The sequence below is a fragment of the Marmota flaviventris genome, chromosome 10, assembly GCF_047511675.1.
Source record: "Marmota flaviventris isolate mMarFla1 chromosome 10, mMarFla1.hap1, whole genome shotgun sequence".
Taxonomy (NCBI): Eukaryota; Metazoa; Chordata; class Mammalia; order Rodentia; family Sciuridae; genus Marmota; species Marmota flaviventris.
In genome coordinates, this window is record NC_092507.1 from 121,623,657 (window position 1) to 121,650,022 (window position 26,366).

General features: G+C 43.4%; 2 protein-coding genes and 1 non-coding gene across 3 annotated transcripts; 2 read left to right on the forward strand and 1 right to left on the reverse strand.

The window, feature by feature from the left end:
- Positions 1–863: 863 nt before the first annotated feature.
- Positions 864–6,752, forward strand: Tchh (trichohyalin). The gene is made up of 2 exons (XM_071618416.1): positions 864–1,001; positions 2,033–6,752. The coding sequence occupies exons 1-2, from the start codon at positions 864–866 to the stop codon at positions 5,714–5,716; spliced, it is 3,822 nt and encodes a 1,273-aa protein (XP_071474517.1). The 3' UTR covers positions 5,717–6,752.
- Positions 6,753–16,964: 10,212 nt separating this feature from the next.
- Positions 16,965–17,049, reverse strand: Trnae-cuc (transfer RNA glutamic acid (anticodon CUC)). The gene has a single exon. It is a non-coding gene; the product is annotated as a tRNA-Glu (tRNA).
- A 3,331-nt stretch (positions 17,050–20,380) lies between these two features.
- Positions 20,381–22,941, forward strand: Tchhl1 (trichohyalin like 1). Its single transcript, XM_027953707.2, has 2 exons — positions 20,381–20,518; positions 21,109–22,941. Exons 1-2 carry the CDS (start codon positions 20,381–20,383, stop codon positions 22,939–22,941), a joined length of 1,971 nt encoding a protein of 656 aa, XP_027809508.2.
- The last annotated feature ends 3,425 nt before the right edge of the window (positions 22,942–26,366 follow it).

The following is a 26,366-nucleotide window of genomic DNA, read 5'->3' on the forward strand; positions in this document are numbered from 1 at the left end:
TGTTTTTTAAAATGCCAAGATTTGAATGGCTTATTTGGGTTTAACAGGGGTTTACCATAAGACCAATATCATCCAGTTTTCAGGGCTCAATTTGGCCCATTGATTCTACCAATCAGGAAGGACCTCTCATAATCTTTCTATAAGTGCATATGTGAATATCCTTAATATATCTAAACTAAGGCAGATAACATGCATCCTATGTTTTCTACATTAGTGTATCTGAATGTTGCAATGTCATCTTTTGAAGTACAGTTTAATCTTAGAACTGGTGACTTATGGATTATACTTCTTGTTCTCTTCTGGACTATAATGTTGGGGAATAATTCCAATTCTTTTTTCATTGTTTCATTTGCTACTAAGTGTTTGCTGACACTTAACAGCAAATAAACTGTACATAGCTCTAACCACTTGAAGATATACTAAAGCCTTCCTTCATCTTTGGGTTTCATCTATCAACTTTATAAGTCCTTATGAGTAGCAATATATGAGTAGCAATATACCAGTTTTAAATTCCTGCACTCTTCACTATCTGCTCTGAAATATGCTGGGGAGCTGAATGAGAGAAGGAAAGGATATGGATAATCCAGAATGGATAGACAATGAGAAGTCTGTCATAGATTATCTGAAATTGATTTCCTGGCTTGAAATTTCTCAGTATCTCTCTTCCCCCTTTTGAATACCATATTCAAGGATAAAATGCTCTGAAAGCTCAGATTGGAAATAATTAGTACTTAAAGTAAAATTATTTAGAGCTCTGCCTCAGACAGTGAGAATGAAGCCTCCCAAAAGCAGAAAACAGAGTTTTGATTCTGGATTCTATTTTATTATTCTAGGTTTACTTGAACTTGAAGGAAGGAAAAAAAATGTCTCCACTTCTGAAAAGCGTCTTCGATATCACCGAAATTTTCAATCAGTATGCCTCCCACGGTTGTGAAGGTGCAGCACTAAGCAAGAAAGACCTAAAGAATCTCCTTGAAAGAGAATTTGGAGATGTCCTTCGGGTAAGAACTAACAAGAAAAGGAAACCGCTCCATTAATTTAGGACTATGAATTTTCTTCAGGAGAGACAGAGCAAGGAATGATACCTTATATGCACTTTACACCAGGCCAAGTCTATACTACATCCCTCATTCTTTTCAAAGTCTGAAGGTATTTAGTTGACATTGAGCCTGAGTATTTAAAAAGTTGGTAACAAGTTCATCTACTTGATGGCACTGTCAGCAAGAATGAGCTGTTCATGGGACACTGCCACCAAAGATGGCAAACCAAACTAGATTTGGAAGGATTTAAATGTGCCTTCAAGCTTCAAGAGCTAAAATCAGCCTATTTTCTACTAACATGGTATTGCCATAAATATTTTAAGTTTTTTGTTTGTCTTGATACTGGAGATTGAACCCAGGGCCTTGTGCAAGCTAGGCAAATGCTTCACATCTAGCTGCATCCCCAGCTCTTTTCAGCTTTATTTTGAGACAGACTTTTGCCAAGTTGCCCAGACTGGCCCTGAACTTGTGCAAATCCTCTTGCCGCAGCCTACCAAGTACTTGGGATTACAGGACTGTGCCCACAGCGCCAAGTTTGCTTTCAAACATGGAACAGAAACCAGATAAGAAGGGCTGGGAACATAACTCAGTTGGTAGAGGGTGTCCCTTGCATTCACAAGGCCCAGCACCACAAAAAAAAAAAAAAAAGGAAAAAAAAAGAAATCAGATGAGAAGTACTGGCTGCTTCAGACAGAAATGGCTGCTAGAAATCTTCATAAATTTCCATGCTCCCTCTCTCTTGAGGATAAGTACATTCTTATTCAAACAGCTAAGGAGAAGTTGGGTTATAAGATACGACAATTGCCAACAAATGTACGCTTTGAAATGATGTGTTCACCTTTTACGTGGGGAAATGACTTGACACACACTGCACATTCTTTCTAATTGCTCTGAATATCTCTTGATGGTTAGCATAGTGTAAGTGTAAATAAGATTTTTACTGCCTGTAAACAATACATGCTAAAAGATTCGTTTGTTTGATTTTTCCGTAGAGACCACATGACCCTGAGACGGTAGATGTGATCCTGGAACTTCTGGATCGCGACTGTAACGGGCACGTCGATTTCAATGAATTCCTCCTGCTGGTTTTCAAGGTGGCTCAGGCTTGTTATTATGCTCTTGGCCAGGCCGCAGGGCTAGAGGAGGAGGAGAGGAGAGTCCAGGGTGAAAGGAAGGGGAACCTGATACAAGATCGTAGGCAAGAAGACCAAAGGAGATTCGAGTCCCCGGACAGACAGCTGGACGAGGAACCTGCACACCAACGCCGGCAGAGGAGGCAGGTACAGGAGCGGGAGCGCGGGGAGCAAGAGGAGCAAAGGAAGAAGCCAGAGAGGCGAGGGCAGCGCGACTGGCAAAGGCAAGAAATCGAAGAGCGCCGCGCAGAGGAAGAGCAGCTGCTGAGACGCCAGAGTCGAGACGCCGAGGAGTACCGAGAAGAAGAACCAAGTCGAGAGAGGCGGGCGCAGCGCGAACGTCCGGAAGAGCAACTGCAAAGGAGAGAGCCAGAAGTGCGACGCGAGCGCGCGCAAGAGAGACAGCTGCAGCAGAGGCGCGAGCAGGAGCTGGTGTCTGAGGAGGAGGCGGAGGCACAGGCCCGGGAGAGGTTGCAGTGGCAGCTGGACAGCGAGGCTGAAGCACGTCAGAGCAAAGTCTACTCCAGGCCTCGCCGACAGGAGGAGCAGAAACGCCGCAGGGAGCAGGAGGAGGAGAGGCGGCCCCGGGAGCGACAGCTGCAGCGGAGGGAGCTGGAGGAGGAGGAGCAACGCCGCGACCAAGACTTGAGGCTGCAACTAGAGGAAGAAAGTCAGAGGCGCCAGCCCACGCTGACCGCCAAACACGGCCCGCGGGAGCAGCTCAGGAAGGAGGAGCAGCGGGAGGAAGAGCAGCTGCAGAGGGAAAGGAGGCGCCAGCAGCGGGCGAGGCAATATCGGGAGGAAGAGCAGCTGCAGCAGGAAGAGGGGCAGCTGCAGAGGGAGAGGCAATATCAGGAGGAAGAGGAGGAGGACGAGCAGCAGCGGTTCCGGGGGGCAGATCAGCGCCGCGATCTGAAATGGCAATGGCAACCAGAAAGAGAAAGGGAAGTGCGTAGTAACAGGGTTTTCTCCAAACGCAGAGAGAACGAAGAGAAGACCCGACGGCTGGACGATTCTCAGGCATTGGACAGGCCTTTCCTGCAAGAGGAAGAGGAGGAGAAGAGAGAGCTAGAACGAGAGAGAAGGCGCCGGCTGCAGCGCGACCGGGAATTCCCTGCCGAAGAGCCGCTGGAGCGAGAGGAGCGAAGAGCGGCGAAAAGGCAAGATGCGAAGTCCCAAGAGGAGGAGCAGCTACTGAGGGAAGAGAGAGAGACGACCAGGCAAGAGAGAGACCGCAAGTTCCGTGCGGAGGAGGAGCAGCTGAGGCAGGAGCGGGAGGAGGAGCAGCTGCGCCGCCAGGAGCGCGACAGAAAATTCCGCCAAGGAGAGCTCCGCCAGGAAAGGGAGGAGGAGCAGCTGAGACACGAGGAGGAGCAGCTGCGCAGGGAGCGTGCTAGAAAGCTCCACCGGGAAGAAGAGCTCCGCCAGGAACGGGAAGAGGAGCAGCTGAGACAGGAGGAGGAGCAGCAGCTGCGCAGGGAGCGTTCTAGAAAGCTCCGCAGGGAAGAAGAGCTCCGCCAAGAAAGGGAGGAGGAGCAGCTGAGACAGGAGGAGGAGCAGCTGCGCAGGGAGCGTGCTAGAAAGCTCCGTCGGGAAGAAGAGCTCCGCCAGGAACGGGAGGAGGAGCAGCTGAGACAGGAGGAGGAGCAGCTGCGCCGGGAGCGTGCTAGAAAGCTCCGCCAGGAAGAAGAGCTCCGCCAGGAACGGGAAGAGGAGCAGCTGAGACAGGAGGAGGAGCAGCTGCGCAGGGAGCGTGCTAGAAAGCTCCGTGAAGAAGAGCTCCGCCAGGAACGGGAGGAGGAGCAGCTGAGACAGGAGGAGGAGCAGCAGCTGCGCAGGGAGCGTTCTAGAAAGCTCCGCAGGGAAGAAGAGCTCCGCCAAGAAAGGGAGGAGGAGCAGCTGAGACAGGAGGAGGAGCAGCTGCGCAGGGAGCGTTCTAGAAAGCTCCGTCGGGAAGAAGAGCTCCGCCAGGAACGGGAGGAGGAGCAGCTGCGCAGGGAGCGTGCTAGAAAGCTCCGTCAGGAAGAAGAGCTCCGCCAGGAACGGGAGGAGGAGCAGCTGAGACAGGAGGAGGAGCAGCTGCGCCGGGAGCGTGCTAGAAAGCTCCGTCGGGAAGAAGAGCTCCGCCAGGAACGGGAGGAGGAGCAGCTGAGACAGGAGGAGGAGCAGCTGCGCAGGGAGCGTGCTAGAAAGCTCCGTCGGGAAGAAGAGCTCCGCCAGGAACGGGAAGAGGAGCAGCTGCGCCGGGACCGCGACAGAAAATTCCGGGAGAAAGAAGAGCTCCGCCAGGAAAGGGAGGAGCAGCAGCTGAGACAGGAGCGGGAGGAGCAGCTGCGCCGCCAGGAGCGCGACCGAAAGCTCCGCCAGGAAAGGGAGGAGGAGCAGCTGCGCCGTGAGGAACAGCAGCTGCGCGGCCAGGAACGCGAGCAGCAGCTGCGCCGGGACCGCGACAGAAAATTCCGCGAAGAAGAAGAGCTCCGCCAGGAAAGAGAAGAGGAGCAGCTGCGCCGCCAGGAGCGCGACCGAAGATTCCGCCGGGAACCTGAGCGCCGCCAGGAACAGGAGGAGGAGCAGCTGCGCCAGGAGCAGGAGGAGCAGCAGCTGCGCAGGGAGCGAGCTAGAAAGCTCCACCGGGAAGAAGAGCTCCGCCGGGAAGAAGAGCTCCGCCAGGAAAGGGAAGAGGAGCAGCTGAGACAGGAGGAGGAGCAGCAGCTGCGCCGGGAGCGTGCTAGAAAGCTCCGCCAGGAAGAAGAGCTCCGCCAGGAACGGGAAGAGGAGCAGCTGCGTCAGGAGCAGGAGGAGCAGCAGCTGCGCCGGGAGCGAGCTAGAAAGCTCCGTCGGGAAGAAGAGCTCCGCCAGGAGCGCGACAGAAAATTTCGGGAGGAAGAAGAGCTCCGCCAGAAACAGGAGGAGGAGCAGCTGCGCCAGGAGCGCGACCGTAGGTTCCGCCGGGAACAAGAGCTCCGCGAGGAAAGGGAGGAGGAGCAGCTGCGCCGTGAGGTACAGCAGCTGCGCCAGGAGCGCGACAGAAAGTTCCGCGAAGAAGAAGAGCTTCGCCAGGAAAGAGACGAGGAGCAGCTGCGCCGCCAGGAGCGCGACCGGAAATTCCGCCGGGAACGGGAGGAGGAGCAGCTGCGCCAGGAGCGCGACCGTAGGTTCCGCCAGGAACGGGAGGAAGAGCAGCTGCGCCAGGAGCGCGACCGAGGATTCCGGGAGGAAGAAGAGCTGCGCCAGGAGCGGGAGGAGGAGCAGCTGCGCCGCCAGGAGGGCGACCGTCAGTATCGGGCGGAGGAACAGTTTGCCAGGGAGAAGCGTCGTCAGGTGCCGGAATTGGGGCAACAAGAGCAGAGACGTCGCCAGGAGCGGGAGAGGAAACTCCGAGAAGAGCAGCTCCGCCGCCAGCAGGAGGAGGAGCAGAGGCGCCGCCAGGTCCGGGAGGGACGCGCCCAGGAGCCAGCCTCGCGCCCGTCGATCGGCGCTCCCGTGCGCTCCAGCCCCCTCTACGAGTACATCCAGGAGCAGAGAGCTCAGTACCGCGCCTGAGCGGGGCCGCCGGCATCCCTGCCAAAGCTTCCAGCCAAAGAGAATGAGAAACACTGGGTGCCAAGGAATGGCTCACGTGTTTCCGGTTGTGGGGAAACTCTCTCATGTTCGAATGCGCCTTTTCTTCCAAAATCTCGAGCTATGCTCATTTCATTACTTTGTACTCCTGCCTTTAATTCTGTCTCAGGTAGTTCTTTACTGCAAGGTGTCTTTGTTCTTGGGTGCAGGTATGGTGTACATTTTTAAAAACATGTCATTTAAATTGTTCACAGAGTTTTGTTTGAAGAACACATTGATTTGTTGCCTTTTAAAGTAACAATACAACAAGTTGAGACTCAAAATAATTGAGTATAGTTTTAATGGCTGATTACCTCTGAGTGGCTTACATGTTTTTAAGGTTGATATTTTTTTTTTCTTGTGCCTAAATTTCATTAGTCTACTGCCAAATAACTTACTGGGTTTTGATCTTGATTTTGGCATAATTAATACGCATTCCACAAGTTGCCTGAATTTTTGCTACCCTCAAATAAATCAGGGAGAGGAACTTTTGGCAGAAAAACTCCCTGTGAAATCAGCACCTATAACTAAAAGAAATATCTGTTAAGAATTTAAGTGTAGAATTTGTAATTAGATTGTTTAAAAAATATATACTTAGTGCCACTTAAAACCTCAGGAAGCAAAAGCAATGTGTTGATCAAACTTCATAGCTCTAATTTTGAAACTATATCTGCTGTAGTTTGTAGTGCTCAGTTCTGTTCCCCCAATGATGAATTTGAGAGTATTGCTACTTTTGTTAATGTTAGCTTAGAGGAAACCTACTCAGGATCTTGTAAGTTTGTCTTGCTCTAGGGCCAATAGATGACAAAGAGCATGTTGGGAAAGGAAAGAGGGAAGTGTGTGAATAGAGAGGCAAATTTCTAGAGGCCCTTTGAGAAGACTTATCCCCAATCCTTTGAGGCCTGATACTACCTTGGAGACATTCTGTTGAAATAATTGGACTGTATAAAAATTTAATAAATGTTTGGCAAATACTTATTTTTGTCTGTTTTCACTCTGTTGTACTTCACTGTCCAATAACCTAGAAATGCATAAATTCCCAATCACAACAATGTTACTATCATCTGTGTACAAATATGAAAAGGGGAGAGGAAAACCACCTTTGCTCCACTTTTTCCAGTTAGAGTGAACCCTATATTATGGCTAACCCCACTGGGGTTCTCTTTGCAAGTGTGTGCTCTGTGTGTGTGTGTGTTGTTGTTGTTGTTGTTGTTCTTAACCATACAGCTTTCTGTGCCCCTTATTATAGTGACTCACTCTGGTCATGGAAAATACTGGTGCTCCCACTGTTTGTTAATATTTCCTTCTGAGAATGCAGCGGGTTCTTGGTCTCTGATGTCTGACAAGCCAATAGTAAAACATGGCATGAAACTTCAGATCAGCACTATAGATCAAAGATGACCTTTTGATTTAAGTACATAATCCATGAGACAACTGAGCCAGAAGATGCTAAACAGTAATCAGGCCAAAGTATTAAACTGCATCAACCACCTGGAATCTATATTAGTACTCATCACTGGGAAACAACATCATTTGTAATTATGAGGGTCTTGGATAAGAAGATGCCCTAAGTTATAGTCCGTCAACATTTTGGTCAGTGGTATAGACAAGGAAGCTAAGCATATAGCTCCTAAGTACCATTCTGATGGGTGCGGGGCGGGGTGGGGGGGGCACTTTCTGCAAGAAACACAGCCTGTCTCTCTTACTTTGAGGCAAATATAAGATACCCACCAAAGACAAAACCAAGGAATTCCTGACACTGTCTTAGAGTTTTGAGTCTTTCAAATGATTTATGAGTACAAAGCTATTCTTCTAAATTAAGTGTATACTCTTTCCTCAAAGTCTTCACAGAAACCATGTAAGAGCTTCACTAGCTTTCCCAATATCCTCTTAAGGAGCACTAGTTGGAGTGCTTCCTTATGAATGCCCAGCCCAGGATAATACTGAAATATGCATTAAACAGAGCCCTTCCAACTTCTTATAGCACTTTACAAGATGAGAAAGACATTTTATTACAGTTTTAATAACATAGTTTTTAAAAAACTGTAACACCCAAACCATGCCCTCTAGCTTTTCTTTTAGCACATTGGCAGGAAAACTTGGAGGACAACCCTGCTCCACCTGAATAATAAACGCGTGGGCAGGACCTTCAGACTGCTGGGCCATTACCCTCTTAACTACAAACCTGGAGCTCTCTTAACATGTTGGCTACTGCTAGGGTGTTATGTGGAGGGTTTACTATGCTGTGATGACAAGCCATCTCCCTGTGTGGTGAACAGAATTGTGCCCCTGCACCCCCACCCCAGGTTTACATGTGGAAGTCCTAACCCCCAGTAACTCAGAATGTACCCAAGTTCGTAGATACAGCATATGAAGAGGTAATTAAATGAGGTTGTTAGGTTCTATCCTGATCCAATATACCTGCTACTCTTACATTAGGAGGAAATTTGAATACAAAGGGATGATGTGAAGACAAAGGGAGAAGATGGCCACCTAAAGCCAAGGAAAAAGGCCTCCTCAGGAGAAACCAACCTGGCTGACTCCTGGATCTTAGACTTCAAGTTCCCAGAACTGTGAGAAAATAAGTTTCTCTTGTTAAAGGCACCTCCTTTGTTATGACAGGCCTGGCAAACTAATAGGTCGTGTAAGGTGGTGTGGTGGTGTGGCGGTGCTAGGCACACCTAGCTGTACAGGGATGATATTTACCCTTTGCCCTTGTGCAAGCAGGTCCTGGTTGTTTAAAGACACTCTTTTATTTAACCTTCCATAGTTTCTATGGTTCAATGGAAAGAATGCTAAAAGAAAAGTTCAAAACTTGGTATTTAGTCATTCATTTATTCCTTCAAGAAATATTTACTGTGCTCCTGCTATTGCCAGACATTGCTCCAGGAAGCATCTAGGTGGTGTGAAGGTGGGGTGCTGGCCTTTCCCTGCACTGCCCGTGTGGCCTTCCTGAAGCCCTTTGGCTTTCTAGGTCTCCGTTGTTGTTTCATTTATGAAGCTGAAATAGTTATCATCAAGGTTATTCCCAGGACTGGAAAAAAAATCAATTCAATATTCAGCTTATTCAACTGAAACTCTCAAAACAATTATTGGAATAATTTTCATGCCAACTTCTAGCTTTAGCTAATAGAAACCAGAAAAAAAAAAAAAGAATTAACTGACAAAATGATCATCAGAGCCAAATTCAGCTTCAAAGCTCTTACCTTTCTAGCCAACCATCCCTGCACTTCTCTCCACCTGTCTCCTAAAATCCTTCCCAGATCTCTTTTTATTGTCCCAGGTTTATTCATTGATGGAGAAGACCCTAAGCCCACTCCACTTTCTTGGACCCCAGTAGTATCAAACGTCAATGCCCTTCTGATTTATGAGCTTCACATATGAATTTGATTCTTCTCATGCTTTTCTAAGGAGAAAAGTAAGTCCTAGAATTTAATCCCGCTCATGCTAAAATTCAGTGATCATTAGTGTTAAATATGATTCTCTCTCTGCTCCATCTTCTGTACTAATTACATATTGCTAACATTTGCATTCAGTCATGATAATTATGAGTGTTTTTTCAGCAAGTGTACTTGGGGCTGTAATCTGAAGATTATAATCTGTGCAATATGTAATAAGCATATTTCCCTTGTTAAAGAGATGACAGTCACATGCAATAATCAGAAACTAAACCAAAAGATAGATTTATGAGTAGGCTACCGTTTTCTGAACACTCAGAACAGCTATGGCAAGCTCTCAACAGAAACTTCTAGAAATTGATTTGTCACTTCTCCTCTTTCAAAAAAGGGCATGACATTTTCTACAAGATGAAGTTCAACATCTTCAGTTTGGAATTTAAGAGCCTCTACAATCTAGTGTCAATTTACCTTCTAAACCTTGGATCCCAGGATACCTCTGGAGCCAACCATGTGCTCAAAGCAGACTGGTTGATTTATTGTCATTAGGACATCTTATGAATGTCCTATTTCAAAGACTGATTGGTATAATTTTATCTATTTGGAATGCCTTCTCTCTTTCCGTCAACTGAGGCATTTCTGCTCAGTTTATAAGGCCCAGGTTGAATACCACATCCTCCCTAAAATCTTTCCTAATCACCCTGATGTACAATGATATCTCTCATTGAGATCCTAGGACATCTATTATCTTTACCAATCATTAATTGATTACAATTTTCTGCCTTATTTGACTTTGTACTGGCTTCAGTCTTTGCAATTACACCACAAACTCTTTGAAAACAGAAACTACAACTTGGACGTTTTATATTTTCTTTCCATGATGAACAATAAGAAACATAGCTCTATGAATAAAAAAAAATGAAAAAATTTACCTAGGATTTCTAAAGTTCTTAGTTACAATGAAGCCCTCCTAACTTTACCCTACTGGCTCAAGGAGTTTTGAAAATTACATGCATACTGTAAGTATTCAATAGATGTGTGTGAAATGAATGAATTAATGTAGGCTGTACGTTTGTTTTCTGTTCAGGGCCTCTACTGCCAATCTATGAAACATGGTATTCTGCTCTGCTGAATGTTAAAACCCTAAATCCTTTTTTATATTTCAGCCTCAGACATTATAGAATATTTGTGATTTCTTCTCCTTCCACCTATTTGGGTTTTTCCTGAATATTGCAGTCAACTCTGGTCTTAGCACCTGTCAGCACCCCTTGGTGAACTAAGAAGCTGGGATAGGAGCTGGGCATTGTTGTGCATGCCTATAATCCCAGTGATTTGAGAGGCTGAGGGAGAAGAATTGCAAGTTTGAGGTCAACCTCAGCAACTTAGCAAGACTTTGTCTCAGATTTTAAAAGGGGAATGGGAGATGGGGGTTGTAGCTTGGTGCTAAAATACCCTGGGTTCAACCCCTAGTACAAAAAAAAAAAAAATTCCAGGGGTGGGTCAAGAGAAAGATGAATTCTGGTCCACGTATTATTGTGAGGGGGTAAATGCAGTGAGAAGCAGAAGTGAGATTTCAATACCAGACAGGCTGGTTTTCTCATATGCATTTGAATTTAAATACAGCACACTTATTAAAGGCCTACATTATGCATCTAATTCTCACAACTCCTTCAGCCAGGTTTCTTAGCATGAAGTTAAGAAGGCTTCAATGTATCCATGAGGAGAATCTGGTATATATGAGTCAATTTTATTCCTCTATTAGCATTATTTTGACCCTATTTCTTTTTTTGGTGGTGGTGCTGGGGATTGAACCCAGGGCCTTATGCATGCAAGGCAAGCACTCTACCAACTGCGCTATATCCCCAGCCCTTGACCCTATTTCTTATGAAGTAATGACCCTGCTGATATGCCAAGAGTTTCTGGGCCTCTCTTTCCCCTGGAGAACCATATTAATGTCCTCACATTAGCTTTAATATGTGAACCACAGCCAAGTCAATCCCCAGGTCTCAAACCTGACCATGTGGGGAGGCGGGTGAGTAAAAGTAGGAGAAGGAGACAAGTTTCACACTTTGAAGAAGCATTGAGTTTATAAGAAAAGAAACATCTTGGGGGCTGGGGTTGTGGCTTAGAGGTAGAGCGCTCACCTAGCATTCGTGGGGCGCTGGGTTCGATCCTCAGCACCACAGAAATATAAAATAAAGATATTGTGTCCACCTATAACTAAAAAATAAATATTAAAAGAAAAGAAACATCTCTGTTTAGCAGGGTCATCAAAGATTTCTCCTGTGGAAACTGATATTTAAACTATAATCAAAGAATAACTAAGAAGTTCACTTGGTGAAGAGGGGGGGAAAAAGATCTTTCTAGGCAAAGTGAAATCATCATTAAAGGCAGGAGGCAAGAGAAAAATATAGTGGATTCAAGAAAATTAAAATTAGATTTGACTAGAGCCTAAAATAAATGGCAAGAGATGAGAATAGAAGGTTTGGAAAAGTATTGCATGCCCTATTAAGCTTATCTTGAGGGTGATAAAGAATCACTGTGGGGCTGGGCTGTAGCTCAGTGGCAGAGCGCTTGTCTAGCACATGTGAGGCACTGGGTTCAATCCTCGACACTGCATAAAAATAAACAAATAAAATAAAGGCATGTCATCCATCTACAAATTTGTTTTTTTTTTTTTAAAGAATCATTGTTGTTTGGGCTGGAGTTGTGGCTCAGCGGTAGAGCCATCTCCTCGCACGTGCGAGACCCTGATTCAATCCTCAGCACCACATAAAAATAAATAAGTGAAATAAAGGTATTGTGTCCAACTACAACTAAAAAATAAATATTTTTTAAAAAGAATCATTGTTGTTTAAGGCATGGAATTGATGAAGTTGGCAATCTATGAAGACCACTGACTGCAATGTGGAGAACTGGCTGGAAAGGGTCGCTATGAGAGCAAGAACATAGGAGGACATTACAGCAGTCTCTCTGAGAGACAGTGGTGGCCCAGCTAGGAATACGGAGTGGAGAGAGAAATGGTTCTATTTGAGAGGTATTAGAGAATTAAGATCAACAGAAGGAACGACGGAGAGGAGGAGGTTTATAGTTGAGCTTTGTGGTAGTGGTTCCACTATTGAGATGAGAGCATAAAGGAGTATCCATGATGTGAGAGGAGATGATGAGTTCAGCTTTGCATTCTGCTGTCACACGTGACAAATTAGAATTCAAAACAAAAAAAGAAGTTTGCTCTGGCTCTGGACTTGGCCGTTACCCAATGGGATTGGACAAACCCCCTTGAAACCTTATCCCCTGCCTTATTTAGTGAAGAACATTCTATTGAAACTCTTTGTGTGTCTCCCTATAAAAACAAAGAGATTCCAGGTGCACACTCTTTTTTTCCAGCGCTCTTTCCATGTGGAAGCTGACCTTTAAGGTCGCAGAGCAGTCCTGGCCTCAACGTGAAAATGACTTGTGTGTCCTGTGCTTTTTTTTTTGACATTTTCTCAGCTTAATGTTGCAGCCAGCTCTTTTGAACCCAGTTCATCTGGTCAGCACGGGTTGCTGGTGAGAATTAACAGAAACCATAAGAGAGGATGAGTTTATTCAGGACGTGGGGGGAAGAGGAGATGGAGAATTGGGCTAGGGCCAAGCCTGAGGATCTGCCACCTTTAAGGAAAGTCAACGGAGAAAAACAGGAAAATTCAAAGTAGTCAGAGAGGTAGGAGGAAAACAGCTGTAATAGGGGTCGGTCAATTTACATAATATCTTTAAGCTTCAATTTCTTTATAAATCTACCTACCCTTCAGGATTATGAAGAGTAGAAATAACGTGTGCAAAATATAAGGTTAACAGTCAATAAATCAGAGAGACCTCTATGGTCTAGTTCATATACTTCGATTTTCATAAAGATACTAAATCTACAGAAATAAAAGACCTAAAGTCAGTAACTAGAGATAAGAATAAGTCCAGTTCTTTTAATTCTGGTCTCCCATTTTAATTGGCTTCTCTTAATCTTTTTTTACTTAACGAATATTGAGCACCTCCTATGTTCCAGGCACTGTGCTGGCCTGGTGATATAACAATGACCAAGGCAGACTTCTCAGAGTTGTTAGTTCAGCAGAAAATACTATGACCCGAATGTTTTTGCTACATGTTTTTACCTGTTAATTCAATATTCAACACTGGAGTTCTGGAATTCTGGATGATATTACCCCACCTTCTCCATTTGTAGATAAGGAAATGAACTCAGAACAGTTTAGAAATTTATCTAAGGTGAGATAATTACTAGAGTTTGGAGCTGGAACTCTGAACTTTTTTCAGAGTTCTCAACACCATTTGTTCTTCATTTGTTTATTCAGCAATATTTCTCGGTCACCTAATAGTCATTGAAAGGAACTCCTGTAATGTGAGCATAAACACATTGCACACGTTGATTATACAAGGGCCTCGATGCACTCACTATTAAGTGCTTGCATAACCCATGAAAATATTTTTCTATTTAAATACAAAATGATGTGTTAGCTATAACAAACATCAACCATTTCATTTATACAATTGTGCTTGATAAGAACAGCTTATTAAGAAAGGATGATTTGGAGGAGTCGATGACTCTAACAGTATGAGCATCATGTGCACAAAGATTTAGCTACAGAATGTTCATCACATTATGGCTCATAATAATGACAAACTGGAAACAATTAAGATATCCCAAAACAGATGATTATGTGTACTACAGCATGTTCATGGGACAGAATGCTGTGAACATATCAAGTAGAAACATGTTGAATGAGCTGGGAAAGCTGTCATCATATAAAATAATGCAAAGAAGAAATGAGAAAAACTTATAGCACAAGATGTAAACACTGGTAGTATATGAATGCTAAGTGATAAAGGTGGGTTTTCAACCCGATTGTCTAATTCTAACTCAAGTGGATTTTTTCCACTTAATTTCTTCTAGAAAAGCTAATCATAAAGAATCCATAATTCTGTCTCTCCTGTCAGGTAATTAAAATGTTGTTGGAAAGACACAGTTTATACACATAAAATGCCTACTAAGTAAGGATAGTTGATAAGTGTTCATTTCTCCTCTGTATATTCTATAATTAATGTTCATAATACTGAAAATTACTTTATCAAGGAATTTAGAATATAAATGATAATATATCAAGTAGTGCAGAAAAGCTTATTATAAAAATGAATCAATAAATAAATGTCTTGCCCCACTTCATTTCAACTCCCATTCCTAATTCTAATTATTGTGTTTTTATTTTTCAGGTAATATCCTCAGGTAGTAGAATTTATCAAATTTTAAATTATGTCTCCACCATGACAGGTAATGATTTAAATCACTTACACTACCTCTCTTCTCTCCCTTTCTGAAAGTTGATGTTGTTGTTTTAATTTTAATGCTTTTAGAGTTTTGATAGCATTGTTCAACTTAGTCATCTCCAGCATACCAAATATGCCATGCATTTACCCTGGAGAGACTCTTGGAGGCAAAAAAAAAAAAAGTGTTTATTTTGTTGTATCAAATATATAGGCACAAAAGTAAGATTGCTTGAGGCCAAAATGAGGTTCACCATTTATTAGACTTGTAGCTTCAAACAAGATATTTGACCCTTCTTTTCCTTGCCTTTGATGTTCTAAGATTTCCAAGTATCTAGGTGAACACTTCGTGGGCCTTTAAAAATCAGAAGCCCTTTAGGAAATCTTCATGAATTCTTTGATAGATCTTCCTCTTTTTTTCTTATTTTGTCCTGGAGTCCTTGTTAATTGAAAGTAGGACCTCCTAAGTTGATTATATGTTTCTCATCCTTCTTCCCACCTCTTGAACTTCTTTCTCTTTGTGCTTTCTATTCTAAAACCCTGTGGCCCAATAAGGTCATCACTAGCTACATGTGGTGATTTAGATTGACATTAATAAAAACTAAGTAAAATTTAAAATTTAGTTCCTCAGTCACACGAGTCACATTTCAAGTACTTGATAGATACATATAGTTCTATTGGCTAATACTACTTTTAGGAGATTTTGTCGACATTGGGGGTTTTATTATTAATTTTTTTATTTATTAAATTACGTTTAATCTAGAACCACATTTTAGTTCTCCAATCGCCCCAGACAAGCATCTTGGCCTTGTCTCATTTAATTTATTTGATTATATTAATTAGACTTATTTTTAATTTACTTTTTAATTGACAAATATTAGTTGTGTTTATTTATGGAATATGATGTGATGCTTTGTATAAATTGTGGAAGGAGTAAATCAAGCTAGTAAACACATGCTGATCTTTTTGTGTTGAGAATATTTAAAATCTCCTCTCTTAGCAATATTCAAGTATATAATACATTATTATTAACTATAGTCTCCAATACTGTGTAATGGGTCTCCAAAAATATTCCTCTTGTCTAACTGAAACCTTGTACCCTTTGACATCTCCCTATTTTCTCTCCCCACTCAGCCTCTGGTAACCAGTAGATAAGGAAATGAACTCAGTACAGTTTAGAAATTTGTCTAAGGTCAGATAATTACTAGAGTTTGGAGCTGGAACTCTGAACTATTTTTCAGAGTTCTGCTTCTATGATGTTGACTTCTTTAGATTCCAAGTATAAATGAAATCATTTAGTATTTGTGGCCAGCTTATTTCACTTAACATAATGTCCCCTGGGTTCATCCATGTTGTCCAAATGATGGGATTTATTTCCTTTAAAGCCAATGGTATCCCGTTGGGTAAATATACCACATTTTCTTTATTCAGTCTCCGATGAACACCTATGTTGTTTCTGTTCGACAGCTATTGAGAATAATGCTTCAGTGGGACATGGGAACCGGATACCTCTTTGACACAGTAATTACATTTCCTTAGAACAAATACCATGAAGTTGAAGGCTAAGAGTTAATGTTCAAAATATGTAAGGAACTCAGGCAACTCAATAGCAAAACAAACAAACAAAAACCACAAAAGAACAAAACCAATTTACAAGAAGCAAAGTGGGTAGGCGTGTAGCCCAGTGGTAGAGCACAGGCTTAGCATAAATGAGGCCCCAGATTCTATCTCCAGAACCACAAAAATAAATAAATAAATATAGACAAAGGACCTGAATAGTCATTTCTCAAAAGAAGACATACAAATAGCCAACAGGTATATGAAAAATGTTCAATATCACTAATCACCAGGAAAACACAAACTAAAACCACAATCATCACCTCATACCTGTTAGAATGTCTATTATCAAAGAGATAAAAAGTAAGGATCTGGAATAAAGGGAACCTCTGAACACTGTTGATGGGAATGTGAATTAGTATGGTCATGTGGAAGACAGTAGGATGGTTCCTCAAAAAATTAAAAATACAGACACCTTCATCTTCTATTTTCTGAATTATATCTGTTTTTCTGTGACCAGTTTTTCTACTAATCTTTAATGCAACTGAATTATACGCATAAGTATTCTTGGTTGCCCATTTATACCAATGAAAAGATCTGAGATTCTCTTGGTTTACATAAATAGGTTTGCTTTCACACTAAGAAGGAAAATTGTGGAAGAGTTGAGAATTCTGTGGATTTGTGAGTAAATGGCTGACAGGCTGCAGACCCCCAGACCCCCAAATACCATAATGGAGTAGGTTTTCCTCGAGAACCAATGTCTGGGTTAGAGGCCTTAGCTCTCACTCTATAGGCCAACAGATATTGATAGAGTTCCTACTATAGTCCAGGTTCTCTCCTAACTGGACAGTGCCCTGCCCTCAAGAAGCTTACATTTAGCATTTCTAGATTGTTAAATTTCTTTCTTTTCTTTTTCTTTTTTTTTTTTTTTTTTGTGGTGCTAGGGATTGAACCCAGGGCCTTGTGCATGAGAGGCAAACACTCTACCAACTGAGCTATGTCCCCAGCACAAAAGGTTGCTAAATTTCTTTAGAGAAGAAATTTGGGGATTTGGCTAGGAAGGTTAGGCTCTGTGCTCTAAAGTGGAAGAGGAAGAAGGAAATGACCACAGAGACATGTCACTTATACAAAATTCAGTCTCTGTTCCCGTTGACAGCCCCACTTCTCATTCACCTCTGTCATTCCTATCAATTCTGTGTCCAGCACATCTCCAGGTTGTGATGGTCAGATTTGCCATTCAAGACTTCAGTGTGACCATAAAGATGGTTTTCTATTAATCACATTCCCCCCCACACCTCATTTTGTAGAATGGGCAATCGGGGTCTTATTGTACTGCAGTCTACTTTTTTTAAAACACCAGATAGAGAGCAGCCTCCTCCTCCTGTCGTTCCCTCTGAGTCACCACTCACCCAGAGCATGAGTATTAATTAAATGATCTTGAGTAACCACTGAAAAAGTAGGAGTCCTTGTGAAAGGGCTTGGGAGCATTTATATCATTGAGAAACAAGACAAGATCCTACTTTGACTTTTGAAAAAGGAACTATAATGTAAAACCACCAACATTTAAAGTTGGAAGAATTCTGTGCTCCTCACTGTGAGCCACTCTTGTCTCCTCTCTTCCCGTGGCAGGATTTGTCCCATAACTAGCCAACAGGGAATGGTTCAGCCTCTACAGGAACAGTTCTGGTGACAGAGATCCCATTGTTTTATGAGCAGCATAAATCATTATCAGACCACTCTACTCATTACGAGTTCTAAGAACTAGAGTCTACTTTCTAGAGAGTTTCAGCCATTGATTATGCCTATATTCTCTGGCATTGCACAGAATAAAGAACTCAACTTCACGGAAAGACCATGGGCTCAGAAACATATGCTTAGACGTTTTAATTCTGAATCCTGGCTCTGCCATTTACTAGATACATGTCCACAGGCAACTTGCTCAACATCTAAGAGTCTTAACTTCCTTATCTGCTAAAAGAGAATAATAACTACCTATACAGGCTGTGGGGATTAAGACAGCCCTGTGTAAAGCACCTGACATGTCATGAGTGTTCAATGAACATTAATTCCTTTCTCTCCCACACCCTTGAAAGCCCTGCAGATCCTTGAAGACAGTTATTTATGTCTTCCCTTGTTATTTCTTTCCAATTCAGCCTGAACATATCAGTTTCCTTTAACCTCTTGTCATGATACTGGCCCAGTGAGCTCCAGGGCAGGGAGACATATTTATTGAAATTTAAATACCTTAATGCCTGCCATGGTATTTGAGAAATACTTGGTACTCAGGGAATATTAACTAATCAGAATTAAGGTGACATTCATGGGCCAATCCCAATTCTCAGTAGAAGTCACCTCCCTTTGGGGGTGATGCTGAGAAATTGTTATTAGATGTAAACTCTCAGAATGAATTTCTCCCCAAAGTCCAATCGCCCTGTACTTGTCTTCAGATCAGGAAACTCAGAAAAAGGTTTTTGTTCAATAGCAATGCAGCCTTTAGCCTTGGTTTCTCATTAATTACCCCCATCTCCATCCCTTGGTTAACTTGCTCTTTGTCTTTTACACTTGTTCCGATGGCTTTGTTTCTATTTCTTAGGTCCGTTGAAAAGGAGACAAAGATATAAAACATACTCTACTCTCATTTTGAACATCTAAGAAAACAACAAAATCTAATTCTTCTGTTAATGAAATATTCTTTACTACGAGGGACCAAACCTATGAGGTAATAAAAACATTTTCCCATTTAGCATCTCAGACTCATTTCGGTCCTCACTTTAGCCTCATGTACCCCTTTTCTCATCACAAAGAGAACATGGTGATATGGATGGTAATTTCTAAGTTCCCTGAATTACAAAAATATCTTTTAAAGGTAGATGTCAATCACATTCTTAAAATAGCACATCTTGGGTAAGTAAGGTTCTGCACACCCAGCAAGAGATTTTTTTATTCTCCTAACTGCCTCTGGGCAAGAAGAACAATGCATTAAAACAGCTGAATCAACTGGTATCTCCACTTTTGTCACATGACTAAATAGAGCCTTTATTTTTAAACACATGATGGACATTAATCTCTCAGGGTTAGGTCAAATACAGGCCATCCGGCATTCAGAGAGAGGAATCAGATGACTTCTGAGCCCTATGATTGGTCAAACAGAAACGTAATTGTGTCCTCAGGTTAAAAAAAAAGAAAAAACACTATCCTGAAGCCCTGAGGATCCCTCAAAATAACCTGCAAAAGTCCATAAATAAAAATGAAACCCCTTCCCCGTGGTTTTGCATGAGTCTGAAATTAAGACCGAAAGAAGGAAATAAAAATAAGACAAGCTGAGGGCAGAGAAGGAGGGGAGCCTGGGTTTGGTGGAGATGAATCAGGTCATTAGACCCAGAGGGTGTCTCCCTCCTAGCTGTGCAATTAGAGACGCAATAAAAGGTCTCTGCTCTGCTGCCAGCGAGAGCCCGCTGCCTCCCGTTCCGCTTGCTCTCACTCCTGAACCAGGTAAGCCTCAGACATTTGCTAGAGCATTCGGAACCTCAGGGGAAGCTTTGCTTATATGTGAGATTGTATTAATACCGTAAGCTAACCTCTACTGATAATATTAAACGGGGGAGTCCTGCTATCTAAAATGTATTCCGTGCTTACGGAACCTCTTTGATCATTTTCTTTTTTACAAAATATTAACTGTTTGGGTGACATGGGTGTGAATGTTACTTAGTAAGACTCAGGACTCAGATCTATATTAAAATGAAAATGTAGACTAAATAGAGCAAGACTCTGTTTTACCAGTGAGTTCACATGGAACTGTGTCTTCTTGTTTAAAAATGTGCCGCTTCCAACTGCAAATGCAGCAGTTTATTTCCTTGGCATTATTTCCCTTTCTTCTAGAAGCTTTACTTATTAAAAGTTATAAGGTCTTTCCTAAGCAGAGGAGGCTGGGCAGAGGCAAGGTGGGAGGAAAGCAAGTGGATATTCTCAGATGAGAGGCTCAAAAGACTGATTCCCTCTGCTGGCTTTATCTGTGCATCTCAACAACTTATATTTGAGTTCTCGTTTCACCATCTTCTTACCATCAAACATTCTCCGGACACGTGAATACTGCTGCGTACTGCAGGGTAGGGTAAAGTGCCTCTCCTAATAACCTGTGCTAGATCTGATCTCATCACAATGTCCACGGCAGAACTAAATCACTCCTAGAATTTGGATATCATATTCGAGATCCAGAATAGAGCCGGTGATGGAAGAGCTGGAGAAGAGGCAGAAAGGACGATCTTGGTGTCCCCTTCCTGGAAGACCTATCCTGGGAAATGGGTTTTGTTTGTTCTTTCTCACAGTCTCTCCTGAATTTGTAAAGATGCCTCGGCTCCTGAGAAGTGTCCTCTGCGTAATCGAGACCTTCCACAAGTATTCCAGAGAGGATGGTGACAAGGCAAGGCTGACCTGCAGAGAGTTGAAACGGCTCCTTCAGGGCGAGTTTGGGGACTTCCTTCAGGTGAGGTGCTCACAGAGCTGTGACAATTCGTATCCACTTTCCAATTCTCCCTAATCCAAGCAAGGTGAGCTTAGGTAATCTCTGCACATTTTACAATTCGGCCATCAGTTCTCAGCACTCACTGACTTTTGAACAATTATTTGTGGTCTAAGTCGCCTATCGTATGCAATTGCTTAGTCAGTCCTACAGAGAAAATGAGGGTTTCATGACCGGGACTATTGCTTCAGCAAAGTAGACTTCCCAGCGGAGTCACAAACCATGATGAATCTAACTAAAACTCACAAGGGATGTAAATGCTCCCTAGTCATAGCTCTCTGGTGAAACGTGACAACCACAGCCACTGGATTCTTACTGTTTGGGGAAGTGTTGGTCACTCTTGAGGAATAAGGTGAATAAATAAATAAATAAGGATATATATGTTTTGTGGGTGGGGGTGCTGGGGAGTAACCCAGGGCCTTGTACATGCGAGGCAAGCACTGTACCAACTGAGCTATATTCCCCCACCAATAAGGATTCTTAAGAGAGAAACAGATACTCTGGAGACTCGGTCAAATATGAATAAGCTGAATTCCCCCTGTGTTTTGATGCAGCCCCATGTTATGCATGCTGTGGAGAGAAACCTGAATCTTCTGGATAGTGATAAAGATGGCACCATCAGTTTTGATGAATTCGTTCTTGCGATCTTCAGTTTATTGAACCTCTGTTATGTTGACATACAATCATTACTAAGTGCAGAACCGAGACAGGTGTCTAAGTCAGAGAAGAACCCAGATGAAGAGCTTGCTGACCTGCCCGAACCAGCTGCTGCCAGGAACCCACCAGAGACACAGAAGTCAACTGACACGGAGGACGAGAGTGGGACGTCTGTGGTCCAAGAGCCAGAAAAGGATGCTGCTGGGAGCCTCCCTGAGACAAGTGGTTCCGAGGAACCTGAGGCCTGCGGCAGAACATCCAAGACCCCAGAACCCCCTGCACAAGGAAGGGGGCGCGAAACAACGGACCCACCGGCCCAAGGTGGCAGCAGAACTGTTTCAGAACCACCCGATGTTGGAGCCCCAGGAGAAGAAGGACACCCAACAGCAGGGCAGAAAGGACGTGACAGGGTGGCCCAGGCGCCAGTCCTGGAAGCTCGCTCGCAGGACGGGCAGCGGCAGCGACTCCAAGAACCGTCGAGGGAAAGAGATGCCGAAACCCGGTCTGAAACACGGTTCCTGGGATCGGAAGGAAGGAATCAGGGTCGTCCTGAGACGGAGAAGGCACCGATCCCAGGAGAAGAGGCCAAGGATGCCGAAGACGGCCTCGCAGCGAAGGGGACCCCCGAAGCCCCAGGAAGAACCCAGGAGTCGGCCCCCCCGGGGCGTCCCGAGCCCCCGTCCGCGGGACCCGACGGCAGAGGAGAAACCGGCAGGGCCGCGGGGATCGGGGCCCAGCCAGTCAGGGAGGACCCCGAGCTGTCCCCGAATGCCGAGGGGTCCTGTGAGACCCCCGACGCCCTGGCTCCTCGAGAAGGGAACCTCAGCTCAGAGAGGAGGGAACTGCGCGTGCGCGGGCGTTCCCAGGGTCACGTGGACCCACACCGCGGGTCGGTGCCGGGAGCTCACGGGGATAACCCAGATCCCCAGAAGCAGGGACCACCAGGTGACCACGGAGTGCTGGAGGCAGCGGTGCTGTCAGTCAGAGAAGAGGATGGTCAGCTCCCAGAGGAGCAGGGACAGCCTGCTCCGGGGGAGCACAAGAGTCAAGGCTCAGGGACAAAGGACCCAGGTGTGGCTGTGGAGCGCCAGGGACCCCCAGAGGCACAGGAGACCACAGCAGGGGGTGAAGACAGAAAGTTCCAGGAGGCAGATGTCACTGACCAGATTTCTGTAATGCAGCTCCCTAAAAACGAAAACAGCAGAAAAGGGGTAAAGGTCCAGGACCCGAAGACCAAAGAAGAGAAAGGTGGAGCCCTAGAGGCCCACGAGAGCCTACTAAAAAGTCAGGATGAGGATGACCCCATCTCCCCTGAGACACACCTTGAAGCAGGAGAGCATGCGACACTGGAGGAAGAGGATGCAAGTCCTCAAAAGCAGGAAGGAGAAGGTGATGACCAACCAAGCCCAGCCAAGACTGAGTCAGGCTTTGAAGAAAGGAGGCAGAGAGACCAGGAGCCCTACTCTGTGCAGAGAGGTGCCGTCCAATCCAGCACACTCTACCACTACCTGCAAGAGAAGATGTGGAAGCAAACGAACATAAATCAAGAGGAGAATCAAAATGCAGCTCAGGCAGTCAGAGCATCAGGGCCGGAGCTTTGCAGCAGTCAGTCCAGGTCATGCCTCACCGGCAGCCACGCGTCACAGCCGTCCACCAGGGAACTTCTGCCTGGTGAGGATCCTGCCGATCCACAGCAAACATCAGCACCCCAAACCCTGGAAGATAAATAGGGTCACCGTCAGAGAGAGGACCCAGTACCACAGGTGGAGGCGAACACTACGGAGCAATGAGTCCCCATCACAGAAGTTAAAAAGAGCTTCACACACCTCAACGTGCCCTAGACTTCTTCCCTCCGGATCCCCCTCAATACTCACATGCATACATTCAGATGCAGATTAATGAGTCTTTAAATTCCCTTCTTAATTTTCTAAAAGAGCAAATAACAAAGTCATGAGCCATGGGAATCACCACCAAAGAAACACCTGATCAAACAAATAATAATCTGTAAAAATTCTACCATACCTCACTACTCCCAAGTGTCCAAATGAACTTTCTCATGACAAAATTGATCATCATTTATCTGTCACTACAAATAGGAAAATTCTTTCCACATCTTTAGTGGGTGCCACTACTTCAACTCATTCATTGGCTTTTAAAAACATAGCAGTAGAAAGTTATGAAGCTTTGTAATACTATCTTATCATAAAATATTAATTCATAGATCATTCTGCTTTGTGACATTTCCTAGAGGAATTTCAAGTCTATCCTGAAATTTTGTTCCTCAAAGTCACTTCAGATATGACCATGACTTAAAGTAATTATAATTTTATAGCACCTGATTAAAGAAATTTATTTATTTATTTTTATTCAGGTAGAGCTAAATCTGTGCATGGATTTATTCATCCAACATACTTTCATTAGATGCCGCTCCTTATATAACCCTTTCATAGCTTCTGCTTCAAATATTCAATCTGAATAAATATGAGAGAAAAAGAAAGAGTATACAGATCTAAGGCACACTTGATTCCACAAGAAGTTCTTAGAGCCAATCACCCAATGAGTCTACTAAACTTTTACCCCTATGGTTTACTGGGGCTACTGAATTAAAATTGATAATTAAATAACCTGCTGATCAATTTCTTTTGTTGGCTCATTTTTTTTCTTTATTTTCCTTCTTGCCTTGGAGACAATGATCAGAAATAGCAACAACAAACACACACACAATCTTAGCTATTTATGTTTTTTCAAAAGACTGTAATTAAAAGATAATGCTCTCCAAGCTTAGAGGTAGTTATCATATAATGTTTTCTGAAGCCAAAAAGCAGCCCAATAGGCACCCTCCCTCGTCATCCTGTCCTTGATGCTCAATACTGTTCCACTTCAATTTACACCTCTTCCAAAACTCAAAACCCAAGTATATACCCTCTTCCTGCAACATTTTTAGCTCTTTTTATTCCACCTTGAAACATAGATGAACATCCTTAGCTGACAAATGTTATCTTAAATGAGCAAGAGACAGGAGACAATTCACAAAACACAAAATGTATCCTGCAACATAAATCAATCAGCCATTTGGCAAGCAAGTTGGCAATGTGTATCTGCATCCAAAAATGACAAAGTTTATCAATAATGAATTCACAATGGAAGTTAGCCTGATGGCCAATAAGCATGTTGCTACAGTGTGGATCTGAAATGTCCCCCAAAGCTCCATGTGTTGAAGACTTGGTCCCCAGTCTGGGGAGGTGGTGGAACATTGAAAAGCTGTGGCCTAGTGGAAGGTCCTAGGTCACTGGGGTCATGTCCTTGAAGGAAATTATGGGATTCTTGTCTCTTCCTCTTCCTTCCTCTGTTGCCTGGATGCCATGAGATGAGTACATTGCCCTGCCATGCATTCCTGCCACAGGGTGCTGCCTTGCCGCGGGCCCAAAAGCAATGATTCCAAACCATCATAGACAGAAACTCCCAAAACAGTGAGTCCAAATAAATCTTTCCTCTTTATAAGTTAATTTATCTCAGGTGCTAGTCATAGTAACATACATGAAATCTTTGCCAGTCTTCAAAGAAATGCAAATGACAAATTAGTACAAGTTTTGTGTTTTGTTTTGTGTTGAGAGCCACAGCCTAAGGGGCCCCAGCAAACTTCCAGCTGCCAGCAAACTTCCAGCTGCCGGCTCATGATTGGCTCACAGCGGCCCCAGCAACATCTAGCTGATTGGCTCCTCGGCCCCAGCAACATCTAGCTGATTGGCTCCTCTGCGGTGATGCTCATTGGACTGTTTCCCTGCCCTTTCAGACCACGGAGCTGCTCATTGGGGGACTTTTTTGGCTCCGCCCACGTGACCCAGCCAATCGGCCTCAAGAGCAGGAGGATTGTGGGAGGTGGGGAGAAGCTTGTGTGGGAGAGAGAGGCTTGTGGAAAGCCGGTGGTGGCAGTTGAGGCTCTGAGGATTTTTCCTGAGAGGCTGTTTTGTTTGGCGTGTTTGGTTCTAAAAATAAAGTTAGTTTCTTTTGACAAGTGGCTTCTGATTGTGCCCAGCCAGACTGCGGCAGTTTTGTTTTGTTTTTAATAGCCATGCAATGAAGTCAACAGTGTGAGGAAACAAGAACCCTCAAAGACCATAGATAGGAGTATAAATTAGTGCAATTTTCCAGTAAGGCATCAAAATAATATGATCAATTTAATATTATCTTTTTTAAAAAACCTGACAACTCAGTGATTTTTTTTTTTGAGAGAGAGAGAGAGAGAGAGAGAGAGAGAATTTTAATATTTATTTTTTAGTTATCGGCGGACACAACATCTTTGTTTGTATGTGGTGCTAAGGATCAAACCTGGGCCGCACGCATGCCAGGCGAGCGCGCTACCACTTGAGCCACATCCCCAGCCCCTCAATTTAATATTATTAATGCTGATCAATTTCTTTTGTTGGCTCATTTTTTTTTCTTTATTTTCCTTCTTGCCTTGGAGACAATGATCAGAAATAGCAACAACAAACTACATGTTGCATTAAAAAAATGGAAAATGATTTTCAGATAGAATTATAAGAAAATAATCAGGGAGGCATATTAGTTTCATCCACAAAGTCATAGCATAGCATAGTCAGAGCATATCAAAAAGAGCAAAAACCAAAAATAACATAAATGCCCAGCATTATGAAAATGGCTATTTATTGTTCCCAGACATTGTGAAATGACAAAAACCACTGGAAACTATGAGGTAAGATGTTATTTAGTTAAAAGAGGAATATTTTATATATATATATTATATATATATATATATATATATATATATATATATTATATATATATATATAATATATATATATATATATATATATATATATATATATATATATATATATATATATATCATTACCAAATATGTATGTTGGCTGGTACCAAGGAATATTCATTATATCATATACACATATAATATGTAATTTTTGCCACAATCCTATAAAAATCTTTTTATTGAAGGTGACCTTGTCCCCTCTATCAAACCTAATAACCTTGACTTCCATATTTGGGGACCTATTTTTGACATCTGACTGACCATCTCTCCTGAAATGCCCTTTTGCAAGTCTTTCCCCATCTCCCTTGCTAATCCATCTTGCCCAGTGCCCCCTGTTCCCAAGGGTTCTCCTTTTTCTGGGCTTTC